The sequence below is a fragment of the Zootoca vivipara genome, chromosome 6 (genome assembly GCF_965207765.1).
Source record: "Zootoca vivipara chromosome 6, rZooViv2.hap1.1, whole genome shotgun sequence".
Taxonomy (NCBI): domain Eukaryota; kingdom Metazoa; phylum Chordata; class Lepidosauria; order Squamata; family Lacertidae; genus Zootoca; species Zootoca vivipara.
In genome coordinates this window covers 9,245,528-9,272,227 of record NC_142589.1, presented here as the reverse complement: position 1 = coordinate 9,272,227, position 26,700 = coordinate 9,245,528, and the positions used below count along the sequence as shown (strand labels likewise).

At 48.1% G+C, this 26,700-nt stretch overlaps 2 protein-coding genes across 4 annotated transcripts; one reads left to right on the top strand and one right to left on the bottom strand.

Moving 5' to 3' along the window:
• The first annotated feature begins 623 nt into the window (after nt 1–623).
• Nucleotides 624–2,451, top strand: SVBP (small vasohibin binding protein). Its single transcript, XM_035120710.3, has 2 exons — nt 624–807; nt 2,060–2,451. Exons 1-2 carry the CDS (start codon nt 646–648, stop codon nt 2,144–2,146), a joined length of 249 nt encoding a protein of 82 aa, XP_034976601.1. The 5' UTR covers nt 624–645; the 3' UTR covers nt 2,147–2,451.
• A 1,658-nt stretch (nt 2,452–4,109) lies between these two features.
• Nucleotides 4,110–25,910, bottom strand: TMEM269 (transmembrane protein 269). 3 transcript variants are annotated; one of them, XM_035118418.3, is made up of 9 exons: nt 25,799–25,910; nt 20,548–20,608; nt 14,547–14,611; nt 13,959–13,998; nt 12,672–12,819; nt 10,697–10,794; nt 8,552–8,695; nt 5,953–6,153; nt 4,110–4,932 (listed from the first exon to the last, which is right to left on the bottom strand). In XM_035118418.3, the coding sequence occupies exons 5-9, from the start codon at nt 12,719–12,721 to the stop codon at nt 4,823–4,825; spliced, it is 603 nt and encodes a 200-aa protein (XP_034974309.1). In that variant the 5' UTR covers nt 12,722–12,819; nt 13,959–13,998; nt 14,547–14,611; nt 20,548–20,608; nt 25,799–25,910; the 3' UTR covers nt 4,110–4,822. The 3 variants fall into 3 exon arrangements, with proteins under 3 accessions (XP_034974309.1, XP_034974307.1, XP_034974306.1); XM_035118416.3 differs by lacking the exon at nt 13,959–13,998; XM_035118415.3 differs by lacking the exons at nt 13,959–13,998; nt 14,547–14,611.
• Between the last annotated feature and the right edge of the window lie 790 nt (nt 25,911–26,700).

Genomic DNA, 26,700 nt, shown 5'->3' with positions numbered 1-26,700 from the left:
AGAAACTCAGCAACCTACGTATTAATGCAAAAGGAACACGAGTAGATCACAGATTCGTAAGGGACCAGGAGGATCCGACCCTCTGCAATGCACGACCCAGAGATTAAACCCCCCTTTCAGGCAGTGCATTGTTAAACTAGCGGCACGAATGCAGTTCTCAAAAGAGGGATGGTTCCTGCCAAAGGTCTAGTCGCAGGGAGTTCCGCGGGGCAGGACATTAAAGGCTTGGCCACTAGTGACGGCCAACCGAATCTCGGCAACGGCATCCCTTTTTCTTTTGGGAGAAGGGGCACAACTAGGCTAAAATCAAGAATTTTTCCATGGAGATATCTCACCTCTAAACGTGAGGTATTTAAGAATGCTTTTATCCAAAGCGAGCCCGAAAATGCCCGTTCCAAACTAATGGAATGTGTAATTCTCCTTTTTCCTATCTCTGATATCACCGCAGCACCCGTCCTCGCGCATGCGTACAGTCCTCACGTATGAGCGCCGCAACATAGAGACGAGGAGTGGGTGGGTAGAGCGGCTATCTCCCCAATCCCGCACGAAGGTGGGTTTCTTGTCCCGCCCCCGCTACGTTCCTCTCCCGGCGCATGCGCCGTCCCTACCTCGGCCGCCATCTTCCTTCGCGGGAGGAGGAAGAAAATGGAGCCCGGCGGGGCCCGCCGCGAGAAGCTGCCGCCGCCTCCAATCCCGTTGCCGCAGCAGGGGACGCCTCCCAAGGGCAAGGACGGTCCAAGCAGCCGCATTGAGAAGGCCAAGCAGCGCGCGGCCCAGCAGGAGCTCAAGCAACGGCAACGGGCCGAGGTGGGCGGGGCCATGCTAATTGGGGCCGGCCGGTCTTCTCGGGCTTGCGCTGCTCTCGCGAGACATTACTGACGAGAAGCGGGAGGGAGGGGATCGCCTTGAAAGCAAGATAGGGGTGTGGCTTTGCTAATAAGGTACGGACGATGTTCTCGGGTCAGCGCTGCTCTCGTGAGGCAGGGAGCAGACTGGCGGAAATTCCGCCGGGTCTGCTTCATTGAAGGGCGGCAATTGACCCGGGGAACTCCCTGCTACTACTGTATGGTTGTTGTTGTTAATGATTATCGGTTTGTATGGGGCTCTAGGGGAGGGGCAGAGTGGATTTGTCAGTAAGACTTGATTTAAATCTTTTTACAGAAAGACTCATTCTTGCTGGTAAAATCTGAAGGTTTCATTTTTGAAATAATAAATTTTCAGAGCAGTTTTTACTGTTATATCAAAAATTACTGATTTGGTTATACTATTAGAAATACATAGACCGATAATGATGAAATTATTGTGAGGTTTAATAAGTTAACTGTTTATATTTGGACAACCTTTCTGCTGTACTTTATTGGAAGTAGAAAAATAATCATTTCCTTTATAACAATTTAAACAATTTATTTAACTAAAACAATAACATTATAGCACATGCATCCGTGTTTGTTTACTGATGTGGTTAAACAATTTTTTTAAAAAAAACTTAGACTGAGTTTTAGCACATGAAAAACTTAAAACAAATCCTTATTTCCTTATGAATACCCTTTGGACTATAATGTAAACTTAAATAGAAAACTATATTCAGAAAGATTTTAGCTTCAAAAGCATTTTATTTAAAAATCCAATTTTATTTTTTTAAAATCTGATATATTTTTTTAATCATTGATTTTTTATCCACGTCTGGTAGAGGGCATAGAATCATGGAGTTGAAAGGGTCCCCAAGGTCCGTCTAGTCCAACCCCCTGCAATGCAGGAATATGCAGCTGCCCCTTATGGACATGTCATGCTCCTTCTGGGGTACTTTGAGCATCTTTGGTTCCCACCTTGCACTCAGCTCTCACCTGCGGCTCCTAGAAGCTGTCAACATGCAACGTCAGCCTCACCCTGGGAAACGGCTGAACAAGGAGTTCAATAGGTAGCGAGTAACAAAGGAGGGGGGGAGAGGGGGCATCTGCAGAAGGACGCTTGGCTGTGCTTTAAAATTGTTCATGTATTAATCTGCTGCCCAATGTCTTTAAGTATTAAAACCGTAGAGCTGTCCTTGTTGGGCCTGCAGATCTACGCCCTCAACAGGGTGATGACTGAGCTGGAGCAGCAGCAGTTTGACGCCTTCTGCAAGCAGATGAAGACTCCCAGCGACTGAGGACGTGAGCTGCGCTCCAGGCGGGCCGCTCGTTAACCTCGCACCCGTGGCATCCCTTGAAGACCAGCACTTTCCCACCCATGGCCACAGTCAGCGGCCAGGCAGAACTGCACACCCAGGAGCAGGGAGGAACCGCCAACCTCTGCGCCCGATGCCACATAGCTGACACTGCCTTACTGGAGCGTTCCCCTGCCAAACCTCCCTTGAGTGGAGTTCTCCCTTGAAAACTTGTTTGTTTGTTTTTAAAGAATCCTATTTATTACTTTGGTTTGAGAAATAAAGTTGTTGTTTTTCCAAAAAATAAAGAGACGCTTCGCTCTCTCTGTGATAGCATATTGCAGCCTTCACCAAGCTGGTGTCATAGAATCATAGAATTGGAAGAGACCACAAGGGCCATCCAGTCCAACCCCCTGCCAAGCAGGAAACACCATCAAAGCATTCTTGACATATGGCTGTCAAGCCTCTGCTTAAAGACCTCCAAAGGAGGAGACTCCACCACACTCCTTGGCAGCAAATTCCACTGTCAAACAGCTCTTACTGTCAGGAAGTTCTTCCTAATGTTTAGGTGGAACCGTCTTTATTGTAGTTTGAATCCATTGCTCCGTGTCCGCTTCTCTGGAGCAGCAGAAAACAACCTTTCACCCTCCTCTATATGACATCCTTTTATATATTTGAACATGGCTATCATATCACCCCTTAACCTTCTCTTCTCCAGGCTAAACATACCCAGCTCCCTAAGCCAGGGGTCAGCAAACTTTTTCAGCAGGGGGCCGGTCCGCTGTCCCTCAGACCTTGTGGGGGGCCGGACTATATTTTGGAAAAAAATATGAAGAATTCCTATGCCCCACAAATAACCCAGAGATGCATTTTAAATAAAAGGGCACATTCTATTCATGTAAAAGCATGCTGATTCCCGGACCGTCCGCGGGCCGGATTTAGAAGGCGATTGGGCCGCATCCAGCCCCCGGGCCTTAGTTTGGGAGCCGTGGCCACTGGCTGCTTTTGACTGCAGCCCCAGTGAGCACAATTCACAAGATGTTGGGGCTGATGGGAGATGGAGTCCACTGCAGCCATAGGTTACATAGCAAACAGTGTGTTAAGGCTTTCGGAAGAGACATTTGATCTCAATAGAAGCACTAGCCTTCCATTGCCAATAAACGCAGCCTTACAGTATGACATAAGGAGAGTCCTGCTGGATCAGGCCAGTTGCTCGTCTGGTCCAGCACCCCATTCTTGAAGTGACCACCGAGAGGCTTGCGGGAAGAGCACAAGCAGGACCCTTCATTAGGAAGAATCCAGAGCAGGTGGAACTGCAATAGGCAAAGTGGGGCATTGTGTCATTCTTATCCCTGCTCGCTCCATGATTACGTAGCTAAAAATCTTCCAGCCATCCTACTCCTTTAGTCCTTCCTGCACCCCATCCAGGCCTGCTGACCAATCCCTTCGTTCCTTTTTCGAACATCCTTTGTACCGCTCAAATTATCCATGATCTGAATGTTGCCATTGTGAGTTGCTGCACACATTCTGGCTTTCCCTTTTTATTCATCCATTCAGACCAGCTCCAGAGACAGATTGTTAAATCCATACGAGATCTCTTGGTACCGAGGGCCTTCTCGGTAGTGGCACCCACCTTGTAGAACGCTCTCCCATCAGATGTCAAGGAAATAAACAACTATCTGGCTTTTAGAAGACACCTGAAAGTCCTGTTTAGGGAAGCTTTTAATGTTTGATCTTTTATCGTCTTTTTAATATTCTGTTGGGAGCCACCCAAATTATTTATTATCATCATCATCATTGGTTCCAGAAATGAGCTGGTTTCATTTTTTTTCACTTGACGCAGCTGGTGCCTCTTCTCTGGGAGACTACTCCATATGGGAGTCTCTTCCCCACCCCAAACCTTCTATTCCCCTTGCAGCTCTCCCCCTCCAATCCCTTTTCACACAATGCTAGATATCAAAAACAGTGTTTTTCACAGTTTATTTTTACAAAAATGCCAAAACAAAACAATTTGTTTCAAATGTACATTTCTAGTAACACAAATCAACTCCCTTTCCATTATCATCCCCTGGGGGTGTGGGGACAGGAAATAAGTTTTCCAAATATTTCAATAAAACAAAAACATTGACAGTGCTCCCTGGCAGAAGTATTTGATACACCCAATCTTAGAACGGCAAATCTAGGATCCATGCAGGTAATTTGATGCTCTCTTTAAAGACGACTTTGTGGTGAGGCTGCAGGGACCTATCCTTGGATTAGTCCAAAGAGGGGGAAGCTGGAAAAGTTAGCCAGTGACGAGATTTGGAAGCCAAGTTCTTTTAACAACCACCAGTGAGTAAAATTGTGGACTAAAAAAATAGAAATCTAAAAAAGCTGAACTCATTGTAAATCTTTTTCTCTTTCTATATACATATGTAAAGAACTTGTATATTCATATCTACACCAAAAGTGAGGCTTGGGAGTGTTAGCCAGATCACCCACGGCAGAGACCTCGCAGCTGTTCTGTTCCTAGTCAGGACAGTGGAAAGGTTTCCAGGGAAGGTTTTAAGCGATGTGTGGATATTAACGCTGGGTAGGCTGGTCTTTAGGGTCCTGGAGGGAGTGGCCCCACTGGGCATGTGCCCTACAGCAAGGTGCAAAAGCTGCTGTCCGTCCATGCATAACGCCACGCAAGCAAGGTTAGACTCTGTGGCTCCACAGAGCAGTTGGGAAGAAGATATACGACGAGGACCAAAGCAGGTAGTATAGCGATGCAAAGTAGGTGGCAGAGAACATCACCATCAAGATCCCTGCAATGTCAGAGAGAGAGAGAGAGAGAGAGAGATTTCACAGAATTGTAAAGTTGGAAGGGACCCTCTGGGCTCATCTAGTCCAACCCCAAGCAATGAAGGAATATTTAGCATGCAATTCTGTTTCTGCGAGAACGAAAAATGCATGTTTGGTTTTAAAATTTCATTTATTGTGATAAAAAAAATTTAGACTATTTGCCACCAACGGTTCCCACCAGGACTTTCGACAATAAGCATGTAGATTTGAAGCCATGCATGATTTAAAATAAATAACCAAAGAAAGTACGCCAATAGCTCGCGACTGTTGGACAAAAGGCTTTCCAGGCTACCAGCAGGCAAATTAATCTAGAAGCAGGGAAAAAATCATTTGTACAGTCAAACCTCGGTTCCCAAACTGCTCAGTTTTGGAACGTTTCGCCTCGAAAACCCGGAAGTAAATGCGTTTTTGAACGTTTTTTGGAAGCCAAATGTCTGACGCGGGTTCTTGCTTGAGTGCGGGAAGCTCTTGCAACCCATCAGAAGCCACGCCTTTGGTTGCCGAACATTTCAAAAGCCGAACGGGCTTCCGGAACGGATTTCATTCGACAACGAGGTTTGACTGTATAACAGGCATCCCCAAACTGCGGCCCTCCAGATGTTTTGGCCTACAACTCCCATGATCCCTAGCTAACAGGACCAGTGGTCGGGGAAGACGGGAACTGTAGTCCAAAACATCTGGAGGGCCGCAGTTTGGGGATGCCTGCTGTATAAGGATTGCAGGTTCTCCATAATTTTCAGATTGAACTGAATCATGGAATCGCAGAATTGTAGAGTCCCCTAGCCCCAACCCCTGCAATGCAGGAACCACAGCTAAGATAACATTTTGCTGTGACCTGACGTTTCTGCACGATCCCATCTTAGAAAGATTTATTATCTTTAGACAGATGGATAGAGAGAGAGAGAGAGAGATCACAGCATGAGGTTCTGCCCTGGTTCTGCCCTCAATATTTGAGCTGAAGGGGGCCGCTGCTCTGCACTCACCTCCTGCGAAGACGGCCTTCTTCCAAGGCTGAGACTCCAACACCTTGTCGTGAGGGTAGAAGCCCTGGTCCACCATGAACAAGATCATCACCATGGCGATGATACGCATCACCAGCAGGTTGCCCCCCGTCAGGAGGTAGGTGGCTGCCAGCACAGATGCTCCGTAGGGGCAGGGCAGCCCTCGGTACATGAAGGGCATCCCTAGGGAGATGAGAGGAAAGGGGGGGGGGTGAGTTGACTTGGAGCGAACTGTTCCTGTGGAAGCGCCGAAGCAGAAACATGGCAAAACTAATGTGCAGAGGACGAAAATCAAGATTGGTTACAATACCACCAATTGAACGACATCTTTAAGGTAGAGTTAAAAAAAATTCCGGAAATATCGGAATTAGGTAAAGGTCTATTAAAAAAGAAAGACAAATTACTTTCCAGAATGTACAGGCTATTATTGTTAGACTAAGGAATAAAAGAAGTACAGTGGTACCTCTACTTACGAATAACTCTACTTACGAATGTTTCTACTTATGAACTGAGCTCCGCCCGCCATCTTGGATGCGGTTTAGATAGGATTTTTTCTACTTACGAATTTTTAGATAGGGTTGCTTCGACTTACAAATTTTTTCGACTTAAGAATGTGCATTCGGAACGCATTAAATTCGTAAGTAGAGGTACCACTGTAGTAGTAAAATCGGTTATGGTGCAGTGGGCAAAGGACTTTGGATATAACCAGAGCCGGATTTACGTATAAGCTAAACAAGCTATAGCTTAGGGCAGGCATCCCCAAACTTCGGCCCTCCAGATGTTTTGGACTACAATTCCCATCATCCCTGACCACTGGTCCTGTTAGCTAGGGATCATGGGAGTTGTCGGCCAAAACATCTGGAGGGCCGCAGTTTGGGGATGCCTGGCTTAAGGCCCCACTCTCTTGGGGGCCCCAAAAAAAAATTGAAGAAAAAAAATGGATGTACATTTCCAAAATATAAAAGATTGATATAAAAATATAAGATAAAAGATAAAATATAAGATATAAGATTGAGGTTGAATCCTGACAAGACAGAAGTACTGTTTGTGGGGGACAGGAGGCGGGCAGGTGTGGAGGATTCCCTGGTTCTGAATGGGGTAACTGTGCCCCTAAAGGACCAGGTGCGCAGCCTGGGAGTCATTTTGGACTCACAGCTGTCCATGGAGGTGCAGGTCAATTCTGTGTCCAGGGCAGCTGTCTATCAGGTCCATCTGGTACGCAGGCTGAGACCCTCCCTGCCCGTGGACTGTCTCGCCAGAGTTGTGCATGCTCTGGTTAATCTCCCACTTGGACTACTGCAATGTGCTTTACGTTGGGCTACCTTTGAAGGTGACCCAGAAACTGCAACTAATCCAGAATGCGGCAGAGAGACTGGTGGCTGGGAGTGGCCACTGAGACCACATAACACCGGTCTTGAAAGATCTACATTGGCTCCCAGTTTGTTTCCGAGCACAATTCAAAGTGTTGGTGCAGACCTTTAAAGCCCTAAATGGCCTCGGTTCCAGTATACCTGAAGGAGCGTCTCCACCCCCATCGTTCTGCCTGGACACTGAGGTCCAGCACTGAGGGCCTTCTGGCGGTTCCCTCGTTGTGAGAAGCCAAGTTGCAGGGAACCAGGCCAGAGGGCCTTCTCGGTGGTGGCACCTGCCCTGTGGAACGCCCTACCATCAGATGTCAAAGAGAAAAACAGCTACCAGATTTTTAGAAGACATCTGAAGGCAGCCCTGCTTAGGGAGGCTTTTAATGTTTAATAGATTATCTTATTTCCTTGTTCTGTTGGAAGCCGACCACAGTGGCTGGGGAAACCCAGCCAGATGGGCGGGGTATAAACAATAAATTATTATTATTATTATTATTATTATTATTATTATTATTATTATTATTAACAAATAAAATGGCTTTAGATACCTATTAGGTCCATATATTACCATATAGCATATATCCAACACAAAAACAGTGAAAATTTGTTGTTGACAAAGGACAGGTGGACATATAAAGGGCCCCATTACCTTCAGTATCTTAGGGCCTCATCAAACCTAAATCCAGCTCTGGATATAACATACAGATGGCGGAATGGGAAAATTTATGGAGAAGGGAACTGAAATTTACGGCTTGTTTTACCGTAAAAGAAAACTTTATGAAGATGCTACACAGATGGTACACCACTCCTAGCAAATTGGCCAAAATGTACAAAACCAACTCAAATTTATGCTGGAGGTGTAGAGAGTTAGAGGGAACAAATGTACCACATGTGGTGGGGTTGCAAAAAAATAAAGAGCTTTTGGGAACTAATATATAATGAATTAAAAAAACTGTTTCAAACAACGTTTATCAAAAAGCCTGAAGCGTTCCTCTTAGGTATTATGGCACCAGACATTCCTAGAGAGAAAAGGATTTTATTTTATTTTTTGTACGCGACAACAGCAGCGAGGCTGCCGATTGCCAAGGGGTGAAAAAGGAGATAAAATCCCATCAAAAGAGGAATGGCAAGTTAAACTGCTTGAATATATGGAACTAGCAAATATGACCCCTGCAGCCAAACTTAACGGGGCCATGTTATCGCCACTTCTGTGGACTCACCGCTAGAGAAGAAACACAGGCGCGTGAACACAGCCAAGACGTACACGATCACCAGAAGCCCGTCGAGGATCCCGTGGGCTTGCAGGAGAAGGGCGGTGGCCAGCCCAAATGAAGTGAAATCAGCAAAATCGTCCAGCTTGGCACCTACAGAATGTCAAAGACGGGTGCCAGTTAGCCCTGGGCAGGAGACAAGATGGGAACTCTCTAGAGGCCAGGGAGGCTCCATTTTGGGTCTTGGCGCCGCCCAATTTCCAGTACCCAGACATGGGTAGCGTGGCACCGGAAGTCACTTATATGAAGCGACTTCTGGTGCCACTCCGCCCATGCCTGGGCACCGAAAATCAGGCAGAGCGGCATCGGAAGTCGCTTCTACGCATGTCCAGACATGCGTAGAAGCGGCTTCCGGTGCCACGCCGCTGCTGATCCCGCATTTTTCAACGGGAGACTTGGCAGCTATACTGGGGGGCCAGTTCCTGTGTCTCAGACTAAACACCTCGCAAGGTTGTTGGAAAGATAAAATGGGGAGAGCTGTGTGCTCCATCTTGGGGTCATTGGAGGAGAAGCTGGGATATAAATGTATAGTGGAACCTCGGTTTACAACTACCTCTGTTTATGAACGCCTCCGTTTACGGACGCCGCAGACCCGGAAGTGTTTACATCCGGGTTCCGTGGAGTTGGATGCGCAGCTCGGCGTGCGCAGAAGCGATCTGCACAGCGTGTGTGTGCGCAAAAGCGTTCTATTAGCGCTTCGCACATGCGCAAAAGCGTGCCTTCAGGGAGCGAATGCCTCCGTTTACGAATGCCTCCGTGGAACGGATTGCGTTCGCAAACCGAGGTTCCACTGTAATGAATAACAATAAATTAATATTGGTGGCCCCACCCCCTTCCAAAAAAAGTCCCAGGGAAGGGGTACCAGAATAATTAAAAAATACAGTTATATATCTAGAAAATGCATAAAGACACCAGCCCAAAATAAAAAACACAATATTGGAAGGGTAAACTGAGCGGGCCTGAGAGCGATGTCTGTCTGTCTCCCCACTTGTGATTCCTAGCAACTGGTATTTATTTCTTTAAGGAATTTGTGTTTTCCATTCTGTGCCTCAAAGCGGTTTACAGTAAATACTAATAATAATCCCTAAAACCCTAAAACATACAATATACAAGAGTTAAAACGTAGCTCAAAACATCAGAAACGTATTTATTTCCTAAAAGTTACATACCACTTGATGGTACAAACAAGGCATAATCTCAAGGCACTTTGCAAGAAGAATAAAACGATGACATGGTCAGTATAAAAAAAAACCTAAAAACCCAACAGTGTTTGGATTTGGATTTGATATCCCGCTTTATCACTACCCGAAGGAGTCTCAAAGCGGCTAACAATCTCCTTTCCCCTCCTCCCCCACACCCTGTGAGGTGGGTGGGGCTGAGAGACTTCAGAGAAGTGTGACTAGCCCAAGGTCACCCAGCAGCTGCATGTGGAGGAGCGGAGACGCGAACCCGGTTCCCCAGATTACAAGTCTACCACTCTTAACCACTACACCACACTGGCTCTCAGTGTGAAAGGTTCAAAAAATAATTGCAATAACTGATAAGCTAAAAGCCAGATTAAAAGACACCCCAACTTTCTAAATGTCTGGGTAGGTTTGGCTAAACAGAAAAGTTTTAAGCAGGCACCACGTCAAGAGGCAGGGAGTTCCAAAGTTAAACTAGAAGATGGATATCTTACGGAACGAGTGGTGTGTGGCACCTGTAACAGTCCCAGTGGAGACATTAGAACAGGCATCCTCAAACTGCGGCCCTCCAGATGTTTTGGCCTACAACTCCCATGATCCCTAGCTAACAGGACCAGTGGTCGGGGAAGATGGGAATTGTAGTTCAAAACATCTGGAGGGCCGAAGTTTGGGGATGCCTGCATTAGAACACCATTCACAGTGCAAAAGCTTTCTGCAATGAGACTTGTTTTGACCTGGCACCCAAAACGTAGCAGTGAGAGTGCCTGTGGGGAGCAGCCATCGCTAGCTTTCTCCTCTTTGGTGGAATTTCTCTAATCCTCTTTTTTGCTGCATCTTGTGAGATGAGCTTGCCAAGCAACGCAGGTCAAAGGCCGGAGCGCCGAGGCTTTCGCAGGGAGGGTGTACTTACCCAGCGCAGAACAAGCGTTCAGCTGCCTGGCCACGGCGCCGTCCGCAAGGTCAAGCAGAAATCCGATCAGGACCAGCCAGCATGCATAATTATATTGCCTGGTGTGGGGAGAGACAGGAGAGCTCTGTTATGCATTGTCACCGCTGCCCTGCTGAATGGCCTCAATCTTCCCAAAGCCACCAAGCGAGGCAAGGAACGGTCCAGCGCATGAGGAGGGGATTAGAGCCTATCAAAGTGTCTTCGACCCTGGCCCCACCTCCTGCGCATAACCCTGTGTGGATGAAGGCCATAGCTGCCAAGTCTCCCGTATTCCCCGGGAAACCCCCGTTTTTCCAGCTGTTCCCAGCTGAAAAAACGGATTATTTTTTTTGTTTTCCCCCGGTTTATTCTGTTGCGACGGCCATTTTGGAACTGGGCGGAGCATGCTCAGAAGCGACTTTTGATGCAGCTCTGCCCAGTTCCAAAGTGGCTGCAGTGAGACTTCTGGCGCGGCGGCCATTTCGGAACTGGGCAAAGCAGCATCAAAAGTCGCTTCTGTGCATGCTCCGCCCAGTTCCAAAATGTCGGCAGCGCTACTTCCGGTCTGCTACTTCCGGTCCGGTCCCTTATTTCTCTGACAGGAACAAAGTGTTGGAGGGTATGGAGTTATGCAACACGCCCCCCCCCCCCCCAGGCCAAGGAGATAAGTAACTATAAAACCTTTCGAAGAAATCTGAAGGCAGCCCTGTATAGGGAAGTTTTTAAATGTTCAATGCTTTGTTTATATGTTTTTAAAATATGTTGGAAGTGTTGTTAAGAATTTAAGGTCTCAAATATATAAATTAAATATATAAATTAAATGTTCATAAGTTTACAAGGCACATACGTAAGTATATAAACCACGTGTCTGAAATACCGGTAGTACTGTACAGGAAAGCAATCCTGAAGCCATTTTGACTCTCCCAAACCATTTTGACTTTCCCAAATTGACCTCAAATATTTCTCTGCAAGGAGGAAGGAAATTGGAAAGCCTCTCCATTGTCTTTTGCAGGCATAGGCAAACTCGGGAACTGTCTTTTGCTTACCTGTCTTAAAGGCATATTTGTGTTTGAATAGGGCGAGCCTGTAACCTGGATTCAGGAATTAAAGTATTTACCATCACAAAAGAATGGCCAGGCTGCCCAGGTAAAGTAATTAGTGACCATTGTCAGGTATCCTGGCAGACAGGATTTCTGCTGTAGACCTCCTCCTTCTGTGATGTATGTATGATGTTTTGGGAAGTGGTCTTGGGGTACAGGATGGGCAATTTCAAAAGTCTATATAAGGGCTTGCACACCACTGTTCTGGGTTCTTCCTCCCTCCTGCATGTGGTGAGTGAGGATCCTGTTGCAACAGTTGGATAAAGATCAGGCTTACTAGCTGCTTTGCTTCTCAATATCCCCGGTTGGCCTCTGTTAATTTTCTCCTACCGATGGGGAACCCACTTAAGGACTCTAGATGGGCTCTTGGATACCCCATAAGGGAAAAGGAGCAGTGTTTTTTCTTATAACAGAAGCCTCCCAGAGTGGCTGGGGCATAGCTGCCAAGTCTCCCGTTTTCCCCGGGAAACCCCCGTTTTTCCAGCTGTCCCCAGCCGAAAAAACATATTTTTTTGTTTTCCCCCGGTTTATTCTGGCGCGGTGGCCATTTTGGAACTGGGCGGAGCATGCTCAGAAGCGACTTTTGATGCTGCTCTGCCCAGTTCCAAAATGGCTGCAGCGCGACTTCTGGTGCGGCGGCCATTTTGGAACTGGGCACAGCAGCATCAAAAGTCACTTCTGAGCATGCTCCGCCCACTTCCAAAATGGCCACCACGTTACTTCCGGTATGTTACTTCCAGTCCGGTCCCTTATTTTTCAGAGAGGAACTTGGCAGGCATGCAACCCAGTCAGATGAGTGGGCTGTTGTTGTTGTTGTTGTTGTTGTATAGACACTGGAGAAATGTTGCAGGGCTTACCCATTCAGACTGCAAAGGACAGACGAGAGGCCCATCACCAGGTTGGCCATAGAGATGGAGTTGGCGACATTCCGGCGCAGGAACTCCAGAGCCTGCGCCCGTTCGGCCTGATCGCTCAGGAACAGCTTCTTGGTGTGTTGGAATATACCTGGAAGGCGGCAGAGGAAGGCGTGAGCAAGAAAGGGGGAGATCCCGGCAGAGATGTCCCCTATATGTGCTGAGCATACATTACCGAATAGGGGCACGCATTAAAATTGGGTACATTAAAATTCCATTCCATCTGCCCTCCACCAACCCGTTAAGGGGAATGTTGGGAAGTGACCAATGGGAGCTGAGTGGAGGGGTGACCGGGCAGATCACCACCCCAGAATTTATGCCTTTTGGGAGGAGAAGGCCAGATCTACTTGTGTGAGTGCCTGGAAGCGGTTGGAGGATGGATGGCGGCTAACAGATTGAGATTGAATCCTGACAAGACAGAAGTCTTGGTTTTGGGGGACAGGATGGGTGGGTGTGGAGGACTCCCTGGTCTTGAATGGGGCAACTGTGCCCCTGAAGGACCAGGAGCACAGCCTGGGAATCATTGTGGACTCACAGCTGTCCATGGAGGCGCAGGTGAATTCTGTATCCAGGGCAGCTGTTTATCAGCTCCATCTGGTACGCAGGCTGAGACCCTACCTTCCCGCAGACTGTCTCGCCAGAGTGGTGCCTGCTCTGGTTATCTCCCGCTTGGACTACTGCAATGTGCTTTACGTTGGGCTACCTTTGAAGGTGACCCAGAAACTGCAACTAATCCAGAATGCGGCAGAGAGACTGGTGGCTGGGAGTGGCCACCGAGACCACATAACACTGGTCCTGAAAAACCCACATTCCCTCCCAATACGTTTCCAGGCATAATTCAAAGTGTTGGTGCTGACCTCTAAAACCCTAAACGGTCTCGGCCCAATATACCTGAAAGAGCGTCTCCACCCCCACCGTTCTGCCCAGATACTGAGGTCCAGCTCCAAGGGCCTTCTGGCAGTTCCCTCCCTGCGAGAAGCCAAGTTACAGGGAACCAGGCAGAGGGCCTTCTCAGTGGTGGCACCCTCCCGTCAGATGTCAAGGAAATAAACAACTATCTGACTTTTAGAAGACATCTGAAGGCAGTCCTGTACCGGGAGGTTTTTACCGATGCCACCCCTGAGAGATCGGGCATGCATTAAGTTGTGTGTTTTTCCCCATGCTTTGGGGTGGGGGAACCCATAAGTACACCCTGCGAAGAACTTTGTACAGCTTTAGGGTATACCTCACCTCCCTAACTGCTGAGCCAGGTGAGTCTTCAGCCTTAAACCTGGTTAGCAAACATCGTGCCAGTGAATCTTGCTTCCTGGGTGCACCTACTGCTGCCCAACCCAACCCAGGGAAGCCTTTAAAAGTCCGCAGTGGCAAGGTGCTTTGCAGAACTGTAAAACCATGCAGGCAAAAATCTGGAAGCGCGATCCCCGCCCCCCCAAAAGGTACCAAGCTGGCTTTATACCAAGCAAAGTAAGAAGCATTTTAAGTTTTGCAGAAGATGAGGTATCAGCAGAGAAGGAAGCGAACAGCAGCCCACATGCAAAGGCATAGCCCATCCCGTTAGCTTTTGTCTCCCAGCACTGTGACCAATACAGTACGTTTCTTAAAAGCATCTTGTTCTTAGTGATGCTTCTCTTCTTGTTCCTTCCCCACCCAATTTTAAATATAAAGACCAGCCCCGCTCACAATTCATTTTTTAAAAAACAACAGCAACAGCAAACTAACAGCCCTACTCGCTAACACTAAAAAGTAGATTATAGTTTATCATAACCCCAAGGGGGAAAGGTCTACTCTTGAGAAAGTGTGAGAAGGGACGTGTCCTACTGGTGTGTTTTGCACCCTGCCCTTGTCGCGTTTCCAAATCCCGGAAAGTTCGCGAGATTCTTCATCTGAAAGAAAACAGCACATCAGAGCAACCCCGAAAAAAATTAATTAAAAAAAAAATCACCTGGGTTCACACACACACACACACAGGCACACACACAACTGCTTGAGACCATCCCTCTGCCACCTCTGGGCACCCACCAAACCGCCATGACCAAAAAGCACCCGTTGGAATCACGGAATGGTAGAATTGGAAGGGACACCAATGGGCATCTAGTCCAACCCCTGAAAAGATGCCCCTCTCCGAACTCTACCCAATGCAAAAAAACCCGAAAATTTTGCTCATTCAAGAGTTGTACCAATTGTTGGGGCAGCAATTGTGTGTGTGCTTAAGTTAACAACCACCTCATTCTTTCTCCCCTTCATTTCTTCCAAAACCAACAGTTCAGACTCTTGAATAACAGTGATTGATCGGTATAGAGCCCGCCATCCAAAATGAGGGTGGTTTTTTTAGTGACAGACTCTAGATCGAGCATACTCTTCCTCACTTGAGAGCACTAACCAGCAGGAACCAGATTGATGCTCCCACTGAGGTGACTGATTTCTATACAGTGGTACCTTGGTTCTCAAATGCCTTGGTTCCCAAACGCCGAAAACCCAGACATAAGTGTTCCGGTTTTCAAACGTTTTTCGGAAGCCAACCGTTCGATGCAGCTGTCGGCTATTGTTTCCAGGGCACCTGCACCAATCAGAAGCTGCCCCTTGATTTTCGAATATTTCGGAAGTGAAACAGACTTCCGGAATAGATTAAGTTTGGCGCTTTTGTTTTTGCTCTTTATTTTGCATGTTTGTTTTGGAGGTTTTATGGGTTCATTTGTTTCTGCGACTGTGTGGAACCCAGTTCAGCTAATGACTGACTGTGTGACTGCGGAAATGGATAAAAACCCCGCATCCAAACAATGACTATCATCAGTGCAGGTAAGAAAAAAATAATAATTTTAATTTTTATCATCTACAATACTGTCTTATTTATTTTATAGTACAGTCTATTGATTATTGCTTTCATCTTATGGATCCATGGTCTCGTTAGATAGTAAAATTCATGTTCAATGGCTGTTTTAGGGGTTGTTTTTAAAAGTCTGGAACGGATCAATCCATTTTGTATTACTTTGTATGGGAAAGCGCGCCTTGGTTTTGGAACGCTTTGGTTTTGGAACGAACTTCCGGAACGGATTAAGTTTGAGAACCAAGGTACCACTGTATTTACATCACACAGCTGAAAATATTTCCAAGCACACGTTCCTGGCTTCGGAACTTGCAAGTACATGCATTGTGAACTTGGAGAGAATTACTGAGTCAACCGATCTGTTTTCGCACCATCATTGGGAGAGAGACGGTGTCCCCAAATATCTGTGCCTTGCCCCCAAACAACAAGGCAGGCCACAGGTATTTTACCCGAAACCAGAGGACTTCTTGCCTCTACAGTTAAGAGATGTCAGTTCCACGCAGAGATTTACCAGCTGCAGATAAAACTCAAGAGTTGGCAGCATGAAGACATACCCATGGCTCACATTTGCAATGTCCCAAGACCTGGTTTCACTGGATAACAATGCAAGTCATACCCGTAATTCTGTATTTCCCCCCATCTGTCCGCAGACTTAATGCCAGCTGAACGTTTTTGGCAAAAGGAGCAGAAAGCTGCTCTTGAATGTGGATGTAAAGCAGACCAGTGAGGGCCTTGTTGGGGGGGGGGGATTTCGCTGCTTCTGGGGCTTGGCTGCAAATATGGGGCAGTCCTTGTAGGCTGTTCATGGGTGGCAGCGGATGCAGAAGGTGGCAGATGCCAAAGGAGAGGGTGCTGGGAAGGACATCAGTGTTACAGCATACCCGCTTCTCATAATGCCCATCCCATAATAGTTTGAAAGGGCTGGCCTGGTCTCTGTTGCATTTACAACCAACTGGCTTTCCCAGGTATCGACTGGCAAAGCTTCAAGATCTTGAGCAGGCATTGGTAGACTACAACTCCCATCATCCCTGACAACTGGCCAGGCAGATGGGATTTGTAGTCCAGCAACATCTGGGGTTTATGTAGAAGGTGCTACTGTGCAGTGCTCCATAAAAACAGAGTCCACACATTTTGAGGCAGGCAGGGGTACATTCCCAGACCTCTTTGCAGATGCTGCTCAGGATTGCACCGGAGACGTTCTGCATTCCAAGCAGGTGCTCTGCCACTGGGCTACAGCCCTTTCCTTTCCCTCTGTTTGGGACGAGGCCCTGGCTCAGTGGTAGAGCGCCTGCTTGGCATGCAGAAGCTCCCAGCTTCCGTTCCCCAGCAGCATCTCCAGCCTGAAAACGCTGGAGAGCCTCTTGCAAGTCAGTGTGTAGACAATACTAGCCCAGATGGGCCAAGGCTCTGACTCAGTCCAAGGCAGCATCATGCCACATGTGAGCCTGACTCGGCCACTGGATGATCCGAAGGCCAATCTTGAGATACAAAAGCAAGGCAAGCGAGGGAATCCTTTAGCATTGCCCAGATGAATAGGAGGATGTTTGTGTAGTTCATGGTCACAATTAGGGTTGTCAGCAGCATCCCAAACCCTGAGAATTTAGGGCCCTGAGACCTAGGGACTTCCCCTGGTGATATCACAGGAGAGGGGTATCCCCTGGAGACGGAGGTTAATTGGGACAGGGGAGGGCAGTGATGTCACAGGGCAGGCCCGAGAGACGGAGGTTAATTGGGAGAGGACATGGGCAGACACACACACACACACAAGACACACACTCACACACTCACACACCTGCCCAAATATCTATGCTATAATTTGTAACCAGCTCCTGCTGGGCTGAAACTTGCAGGCTGCATAAACAGCCTTCTTAATATATTTAAATGTATTATTAAAGCCTTTCTCACCCACCTGGAGATTTCAAGCCTGGAGGGGGCTAGGCATCCCTGGAGGCGTCAGGTCAGACGTGGAGGTCTGGCAACGCTTAGTATCCATCCCCGTTTCCTCGCCATAAGATCGCCCCCCAGATTCCGTTGCCACCCCACCTCCCAAAACAGACACAGCATCCTGCCTTCCTTTAAACCTTGCAGTCCAGTCCAGGCTTCCCCAATGTCCTCCAATTGTTTTGGGCCACAGTTCAAATGCTCCCTTCCCCAAAGGCTTCACCATTCTGCTTATTTATAACTCACTGGAGCAAACTGAAAAAAGCAAAAATCCACCCACATGCTATTATTATTATTATAATTATACACACAGCCTCAGGCAAACCGGATCACACCAGGCGTGAATTCTGCAGGAGCTCTAGGATTTTTGTGAGCAATAAATATAAAAGTGTAGCCAGTTTTCCTCGGCAAACTGGATCCCAACTCGTGCCATTTGAGGCAGCTTTCTTATACTATGCATATGGGGCTGATGGCCGTTGAAGTAATGAAAGAGTCGTAGAAAAAAATCATAATTAAGTCAGTTCGGATTTGTCGAAGCTCAGAAGAATGGATCAGAGAGCTCCGTGGAAGACCTCCAAGGACAGAGTAGAAGGGAGAGGAACCAGAGAGGAACGGTTGTTTCACGGATATCTGTAACCACTTGACCCTTCTGCCTTCTTGGGAATGCGGGGAGGCACCCAAAACAGATTGGCTGTAAACGGTATCCGCAACAAACTGACGGCACCGACTTTTGATACTGGCATCTAAAGGGTGCTGATATTTTTGAGGACATATGGTGAATCCTCAGTCTGGGAGTCATACATATATTTAATGAGCCCAAGTCAGCTGTGTCTGTTAACTTCAATGGGTCTGCTCTGAGCAGAGCTGCCAAGTCTCCCGTTTTTCGCGGGAAACCCCCGGATTTTAATCCATTTCCCAGTGTTATCCCGAATAGAAAAAAAATCCCGTAAATCCCCCGATTTCCTACCTGCCGGGGAGGCTCCTCCTGCGCATGTCTGGACATGCGCAGAACCGATTTCGGGTGCCGCTCTGCCCGATTTCCAGTGCCCAGACAGGGCAGAGCGGCACCCAAAATCGGTTCTGCGCATGTCCAGACATGCGTAGAAGTGACTTCCGGTGCCGCGCCGCTGCTGATCCCGGATTTTTCAACGGGAGACTTGGCAGCTATGGCTCTGAGTAGGGCTAGCATTGGATACAACCTAATATCCTGGAGATTTCGCTTTCTTTTTTAAAGTTTTTTATTTATACTTTTCAAATTTATACATTTCATTAGTTTTACAATCAATTTTAACATTTTCAAAATTTGACTTCCTTCCCCCTCTTTCTGCAATTCCTTAAATTTATTTTTAAAGACCTTCTGCATGCCCAAGTTCATTTAACTTGCTCATTTAATAACCTATTGTAAATATATCCTCTTACAAAACTGCAGGTCATTACAATAATCCTGCTAATGTTTTTATCTGTTTACAATTTATCTGTAAATATTCAATAAACCATTTCTATTCTTTTATAAAAAGTTTGTTATCTTGATTTCTTATTCTTCCGGCAAGTTTTGCCATTTCTGCATATTCCATAAGTTTTTGTATCCATTCTTCCTTTACTGGGACTTCTGCTTCTTTCCACTTTGGGTCAAGTAGCATTCTTGCTGCTGTAGTATTATACATAAATAAATTTCTATACAATTTAGGTAGTTCTGTCCCTATAATTCAAAAAAAAAGCTTCTGGAATCATCTAGCCCAGAGTTTTCCAAACTGTGTGTTGCGACACATTAGTTAAAAGATAAAGGATTCCTGGACGCTTAAGTCCAGTCAAAGGCGACTATGGGGTTGCAGTAGAAATTAAAGTTCTTGGGAAAGTCCAGAAATAAATGATAAATTACAAGAACTCAGGCCAAAAGAAGATGGATTTCAAATAAATCTTCACAAGGTTTTATTGATGTGATGCGGAGTTTAAATGGGAATCAATCCCAATGTTGAAGGCAAATAAAGGTAAATTCCAGTAAAAATCAGGACAAGGCCCTGTTTCGACTATTCTTCGTCAGCAAAGATTCACAGGTCAAAGTGTACCGAATATGTTTGCCTTGTGAAGATTTATTTGAAATCCATCTTCTTTTGGCCTGACTATGAGGTTGCGGCACTCATCTCGCTTTCAGCCCAAGGAAGCTGGCGTTTGTCCACAGACAACTTTCCGGCTCATGTGGCCAGCAGGACTAAACTGCTTCTGGTGCAAGGGGACACCGTGACGGAAACCAGAGCGCACGGAAACGCCATTTACCTTCCCGCCGCAGCAGTACCTCTTTTATCTACTTGCACCGGCGTGCTTTCAAACTGCTAAGTTGGCAGGAGCTGAGACAAAGCAACGGGAGCTCACGCCGTCGCGGGGATTCGAACCGCCAACCTTCCGATTGGCAAGCCCAAGAGGCTCAGTGGTTTAGACCACAGCGCCACTAGTGTGTCGCACAAAGACACCCCCGCGCTCCTCCCAGGGCTGGAAAGGGGTTAGTTTAATTTCCGGTTTGCTAGCAAAACTGAATTGCTGTGTTGCGAAATGATGCCTGTCTAAAAGGTGTGTCACCGACATGAAAAGTTTGGAGAGCTCTGATCTAGGCCAGGCTAGGGATCATGGGAGTTGTAGGCCAAAACATCTGGAGGGCCGCAGTTTGGGGATGCCTGCTCTAACCAACTGAGCTATCAAGATGCAACCCAAATGCTGAAATCAGCTGAGCACAGTTTGCATGCAGGCTAATACAGTGCGTGTGTTTCATGTGTCAGAGGCCAGGGTAAAGAGGTGCAGTCTTCAGCATAAGACGCCGTGCAACAAAGGTGTCAGAAGCGCCTCCGTGGGGAAGGCATTCCTCGGCACAGGGGCTGCCAGAACAATTCAAGTCAAGTCACAAGACTATAGGTTTTTTGAAATAACATTTGGAATTTTCCTTCCTCTCTGGTTCCCAAGCAGGCGTTGGGGGTGGGCAAGGTTATTCCACCCATCAAAAACCATCCATGAGTAAGAAACAGCCCAGGAAGAGTGGGAAACTGAGCTATATTTGAGACTCACCAGAAGGGGGAGACACCATCCACATCTTTGCTGGATTTCAAGAGGACGCTGCCCTCTGTAACTGGAGAGAAGAGAAAGGATGTTTAGAGATTTACAGGGAGCCACTAGCCAGGTTTTCAGGCAGTGGGAACAACATACACTTAAAATAGACCTCCCCAAAAATAATATTTTGTGCAGGCTGCTGGGAATTGCAGCACTGTGAAGGGTAAACTACAGTTCGCATGGTTCTTTTTGTTAAAGGTGCTGGAGACTGTAACTCTGCAAAGGAAAAACTACAGGTGCCAAGTTCCTTTTTGCAGAGGGTGCTGGGAACTGTAGCTCTGCAGGGAATAAACTACAGTTCCCAGAATTGGGGGTTTTTTTTGTGTGTGTGGCTATAAACATATGCAGTCTTAGATTTCAGATGATGAACTTCAGCCAAGCAACAAGCAAGGGGGAAATAACATATTCAGGGAAGGTTTGTGTATATTATTAAACCATGAATGAGATTCACCACCCACAACTTGGAGAAGTTCAAGAGAAGGGTAACCCAGAATAATCACGGCTGGAACCAGGGAGGGGGAATCTAAAAAAGCTGGGCTTGAGTGTTGCAGGTCAATTATTAGGTGCAACTCTAATCTAATCTATTCTAATTGGAAGGGAGTTTGTAGGTCATCTAGCTAAACCCTCTGCAGTGCTCAAGGAAGGAGAGTCCACAACTTTAGCCCTAATCTCCTTCCTTTTTATGTTCCTTTTTAACGCTGAAAGGGAATGTTTTTGATGTTCCTTTTTAACCAGGCCTTTGGTCGACCTGATCGACATCCGATACTCTTCTAAAATGTGGCTCTTTGGGTGGGGGCGTGTTATTGGGCTATTGTTTTCACTTTGATTTTATATATTGTGATCTTTTCTGTGAACCGCCCTGAGACCTCCGGGTAAAGGGAGGTATAGAAATTCAATCAATAAATAAAATAATAAATTAAGGCTATTTTTCAGCTGGAACTAACAGGAACTCAGTTCTCAAGGGGGATGCCGTTGTCATTCTAAGAGAACAAGGGAGGCGTTCGTGGAGAGTTCTGGCACCTCTTTTTCTAGAAAAATAGCCCTGTTTAAATCCATCAGTTTGGATTTATTCCCAATTGCCTGCACAATCCTGGCAGAATAGGAAATCCATTTAAAAGGTCCGCTAGATCTCTGTTGGCGGAGCATTGCACCACACTGGGTCAATGACATGAAAGGTTTAGTTTGCTGTTAGCTGGCTCCATTAATCACTGTGGGCATACTCTGAGTCAGATGCAGTCTTAGATCCTGTCCTCAAGAAGGCAAAAGCATCTCTCAAACCCATTATCAGGTGTGTGTGTGCTTGAGAGATGTGTTCCTCTTGAGAGAGAACAACTAATAATAATAATAATAATAATAATAATAATAATAATAATTTATTATTTATACCCCACCTATCTGGCTGGGTTTCCCCAGCCACTCTGGGCAGCTTCCAACAAAATATTAAAATACAATGGTCTGTTAAACATTATAAGCTTCCCTAAACAGGGCTGCCTGCCTTCTGATGTCTTCTAAAAGTCTGGTAGTTGTTTTTCTCTTTGACATCTGATAGGAGGGCGGGTTCCACAGGGCGTTCCACACACACAAACACAAACACACACTTTCGCAGGGCCAATGCCTTCGGAGCTGACGCATCTGAAGTCACATGGCACTGGGACAGAGGCCATGGAGTGCAGAGAGCTGGGCAAGGAGCCAAGGCCATTCAGCACCCCCGTCAAAATGCTTCCCGACCCAGTGACCCTCTCCCATACACATCTCACGTTTCCGAAAACCCCAGCTCATTTCATGGGGTGTGCCGTCTGGAGGTTGCAGAGTGCAAACGTCTGTCCCAGAACGGAAGATCTAAAGGGAAGCCGAGTTACACTGGAGAGGGAACATGCGCAGAGCATCCCATGGGTTCAGGAAATGTGGGCGGCAAAGCGAGGAAGCGGGGAGGGACAGGCTGTTCTGAACTCCTTGTCCTAACATCCAAAGTCCTCCTGTTGTCTGATTAGGAAAGAGGGTTGGCTTAAGCTGTTCCTCTTTTCTGCCCATCCCTGGAATGTAAGAACATAAGAAGAGGAGCCCTTGTGCAACAGGCCGGTGGCTCATCCGATCCAGAATCCTGTTCCCACAGGGGCCAAGCAGATGCCCCCAAGGGGAGTCACCCATCAGGATTCGAACACAAGGCCAACTCTCCACTCCTGTAGTTTCTAGCAACTGGCATTCAGAAGCATTGCTGCTTCCAACTGTGGAGGCAGAGCAGAGCCATCCTCTCCTCCTTGTCTAATCCTCTTTTAAAGCCATCCAAATTGGTAACCATGACTGCTTCCTGTGGCAGGGAGTTCCGTAGTTCAACTATGCACTGCCTGAAGAAGGACTTTCCTGAATCTTCCAACCCTCAACTTAGTTGGATGTCTACGAGTTCTAGTGTTATGAGAGAGGGAGGACAGCGTTCTTCTATTTGCTGTTCGAAAGCACGTCAAAGTGCAAGTAGATAAATAGGGACTGTTACAGGGGGAAGGTAAACGGTGTTTCCATGTGCTGCTCTGGTTCGCCAGAAGCTGCTTAGTCATGCTGGCCACATGACCTAGAAGCTGTACGCCGGCTCCCTCGGCCAATAATGCGAGATAAGCGCGCAACCCCAGAGTCGGTCACGACTGGACCTAATGGCCAGGGGTCCCTTTACCTTTATGCAATGCATAAAAGGGACGCAGGTGGCGCTGTGGTCTAAACCACTGAGCCTTGGGCTTGCCGATCGGAAGGTTGGCGGTTCAAATCCCCACAGTCGGGTGAGCTCCTGTTGTTCGGTCCCAGGTCCTGCCAACCTAGCAGTTCTAAAGCACGTCAAAGTGCAAGTAGATAAAGTAGGTACCGCTCCGGCGGGAAGGTAAACGGCGTTTCCGTGCACTGCTCTGGTTTCGCCAGAAGCAGCTTAGTCATGCTGCCACATGACCCAGAAAAACTGTAAAGTGAGATGAGCGCCGCAACCCCAGAGTCGTTCGTGAATGGACTTAACTGTCAGGGGTCCTTTACCTTTACCTTTTATGCAATGCATAGTTTTATAAATATGCCACCTCTTCCTGACCTAAAAAGCCCCAAACACTGCCATTTTTCTCTGCAAGTTGTCACTCCATCCCCTCGGTCATTTTAGTAAATCTTTTTCAATGCTATAAAACCCTTTTCGAGGGGAGGTGATCAGGGAGCAGTCCCTCATTCTCTCACACACACATATGAACACACGCCAGCTAGGGAGCCCAGTCCCTCTTGCAACACATTACAATGCTGTCTTTTAGTGCCTGGACATAGCTGTCTTACACAGAGCCAGACCCTTGGTCCATCAAGCTCAGTATTGTCTGCACTGACTGGCAGCAGCTTCTCCAGGATTTCAGACGGCGGGTCTTTTGCAGCCCAGATGCCCTAAGATTCCAGTCCTCGTGGTTCTAAGCAAAAAGCTGGTTTTAAAACGCCAAATAATGCCCTCTTTTAAGTCAGACCACCGGTCCAGCAGGCTCTGGGTTTGTCATTTGGAGATGCCTGGGATCGAACCTGGGCCCTTCTGCATGCCAAGCAAGTGCTCTGCCACCGAGCTACACCTCCCTCTCCCAGCAGGTCAGAAAGGAACCTTTCGCACATCCCCTTCTACTGGAAATTGGGGGAAATGGAAACCTGGGGCTTTCTGCCTCCCTCGCCGAGGTACGGACCCTCCCTTGGGTGCACAACTGCACTTGACAGCACCCCACTATGGTGTTTCCTTCCTCTCACTTGTCACCCAAGCTCCTTTTGGCTCCATATACTGCATCACTGCTGCAGAATCACCATCACCCACAGGGGCTCCCTATGTCTCTGAACTAGACCATCACTTGCCATTACTGCCCTCGGCTACCTCAATTACAACTGCCTCCTTTTAACGCAGGGATGGCTCTCCAGATATTACTAGACTGCATCACTAGCCACAATGGCCAGGCTCCTCCTACCTGTTTGTGGCCTCCGAATTATACCTAGTGGGGAGAGTTTTGCTCTCGCACTCGGGTCCTGCTTTTGGGTTTCCCAGAAGAGGTGTCAGGGCTGGCTGCTGTGAAAGATGCTGGGCCCGGTTGTGGCCTGATCCAGCAGCCAGACCCTCCTGATGTTTGTTAGTGGGCTTTTTAGAGAAAGACAGGCCTCTCTCCCAGCTCCCAATTTCATCTCAGGGTATCAAAAGCACAGGAAGACCAAAGCAGCACTATTTGATCAGCCTGAGCATCCTGCATCTTCACTGTTGTCCAATGGGAATCCCTCAGGAAAGCAAGAGCCCACCCCCTCCAAGCACTTGACGCTAAAAGGTAGACTGCCTCTGCAGCTGGAGGCTTCCTTTGGCGATCCCACCCGACCACCCTTAACAAAAGGGGTTCTTCCCCTCCCTTCCGAGTCCGAGAGGGGTCATCACTTCCGCAATAGCCTAATGGAAGACTGCTTCTGAGCACGTGCAAAGTGCCCTTTCTGACCCCCTCTTTCCTGATGGGGGGCCGCAACATTCTCCTTCCCTCTCTCCCTCCTCTAGGGGATTTGGAGGCGCGTGGGCGGGGGGAGGGGGCTCTCACGACGATGCCCACTAAGGTGATGCGGGAGGGGGGGGCGTCCAGATGACTGCCGCTGCTGCTACTCTCCGGGTTGCTTCTGGGGGCAGCCTCCGTCCCTCCCTCCCCTTTGCATCCAGAGGGTGTGTATCGCCGTAACGAGGACGTGCGCCACCCAGCAGGCCAGGACTGGAGCTACGACGCGTCTCTCCAAAAGCGCCCAGCGCTGCCCCCAGGGCGCACGGAGCCACGCGTCACCGCGCTTGCCTTGCGCCCATCCCCAGGGGACGATCCTCTGCGGAATTTATGCAAGGGCCGTTCCTCAGTGTCACAGCTTCTGCCTTGCTTGCCGAAGGTCCCGGGTTCAATCCCCGCTGCCATCTCCAGAGGGGAGGGGCAGATTCCTGCCTGAAATCCTGGACAGCTACTGCCGGCCAGCGTAGAGTCTGTGTTGACAATATTGAGCTAGCTGGGCAAGGGTCTGACAGCTATTCTGTGTGTTCTCCTCTGTCTAAGAGACACACACAGAATCCTAGTCGAGTTAGAAGGCACCCAAGGGTCATCTAGTCCAACCCCCTGCCACGCACGACTCGAACGCACGACCCGGAGATTAAGTGCTTTGCCGACTGAGCTTCTGAGTAAAGGGATCGAAGCTACGGCGCGCGCTCACTCACCAACTCGAATCCGGTGCGACGCCGTTTTCACCCTCTCCGAGAGCTGCTGATGCGGTCCAACGCTGCGGCTGCCGCTTATATATTGCGCATCTCTCTCCCCCCCTTTCCCCCCGCCTTCCCCAGACCCAGAAAAATTCCACAGGAAGGGGCGTGGCTAGGATAGGCACCCTTTCAAAACACACCCTCGTCTGTCTGCCTCGCCGCTGGACTGCACCCGGAGTGGCCCATGCCCGCGCCCACCACCCGTCCCCTCCGGCCTCCGGACGCCTTGCAAGCGGAGACGGAGGAGGGAGACGCGGGGGAAGGAAGGATAAAAGAAAGATGCCCGCCAAAATGCGCAGGTCCGCTTCCCATATTTGCATATTATGCAGATGAGTTGTTGATGCCGCTAATCACGTGGAAAACGCACACCCCTTTCGTAAGCGCTGCAGCTTGGAAAGGGAAAAGAATGCGTTTGTTATTTGTTTGGTTTTTCCACGGGCGTGGAGGCCCCCCCCCCCAAAGGGCTGTAAGGAACATCGAGCCGGTTCTATGCTGGTCAGGAGCCAAAGGACGCCGCCCCAGCCCTGCACGCCTTCCCGGGAGTAAAGCTCTCCGCACCACCCGCTCCCACCCTGTGCGCGCCGCTCCTCCCTGCGTGCGTAATCTCCAGACAGTGTCCCTCAGATGGTGGCAACTGGGAGCTATGGGAGCTGTAGTCCTCCTGGCTGACGAAGAAGGCTGAGCTGCGCGGTCGATTTATTTGGTGCTCCCCCCCCCCGCCCAGCCCAACTGCGCTGCCGCTTAAAATAAATAAATAATCAGGGCAAAGAAGTCCCTGACAATAATTTCCGGTTCTGCTGGTTGCCCCTGGCTTCATTACTTTGCAGAGCAGATCCATCCAAATGACCAGATCTAAGTTC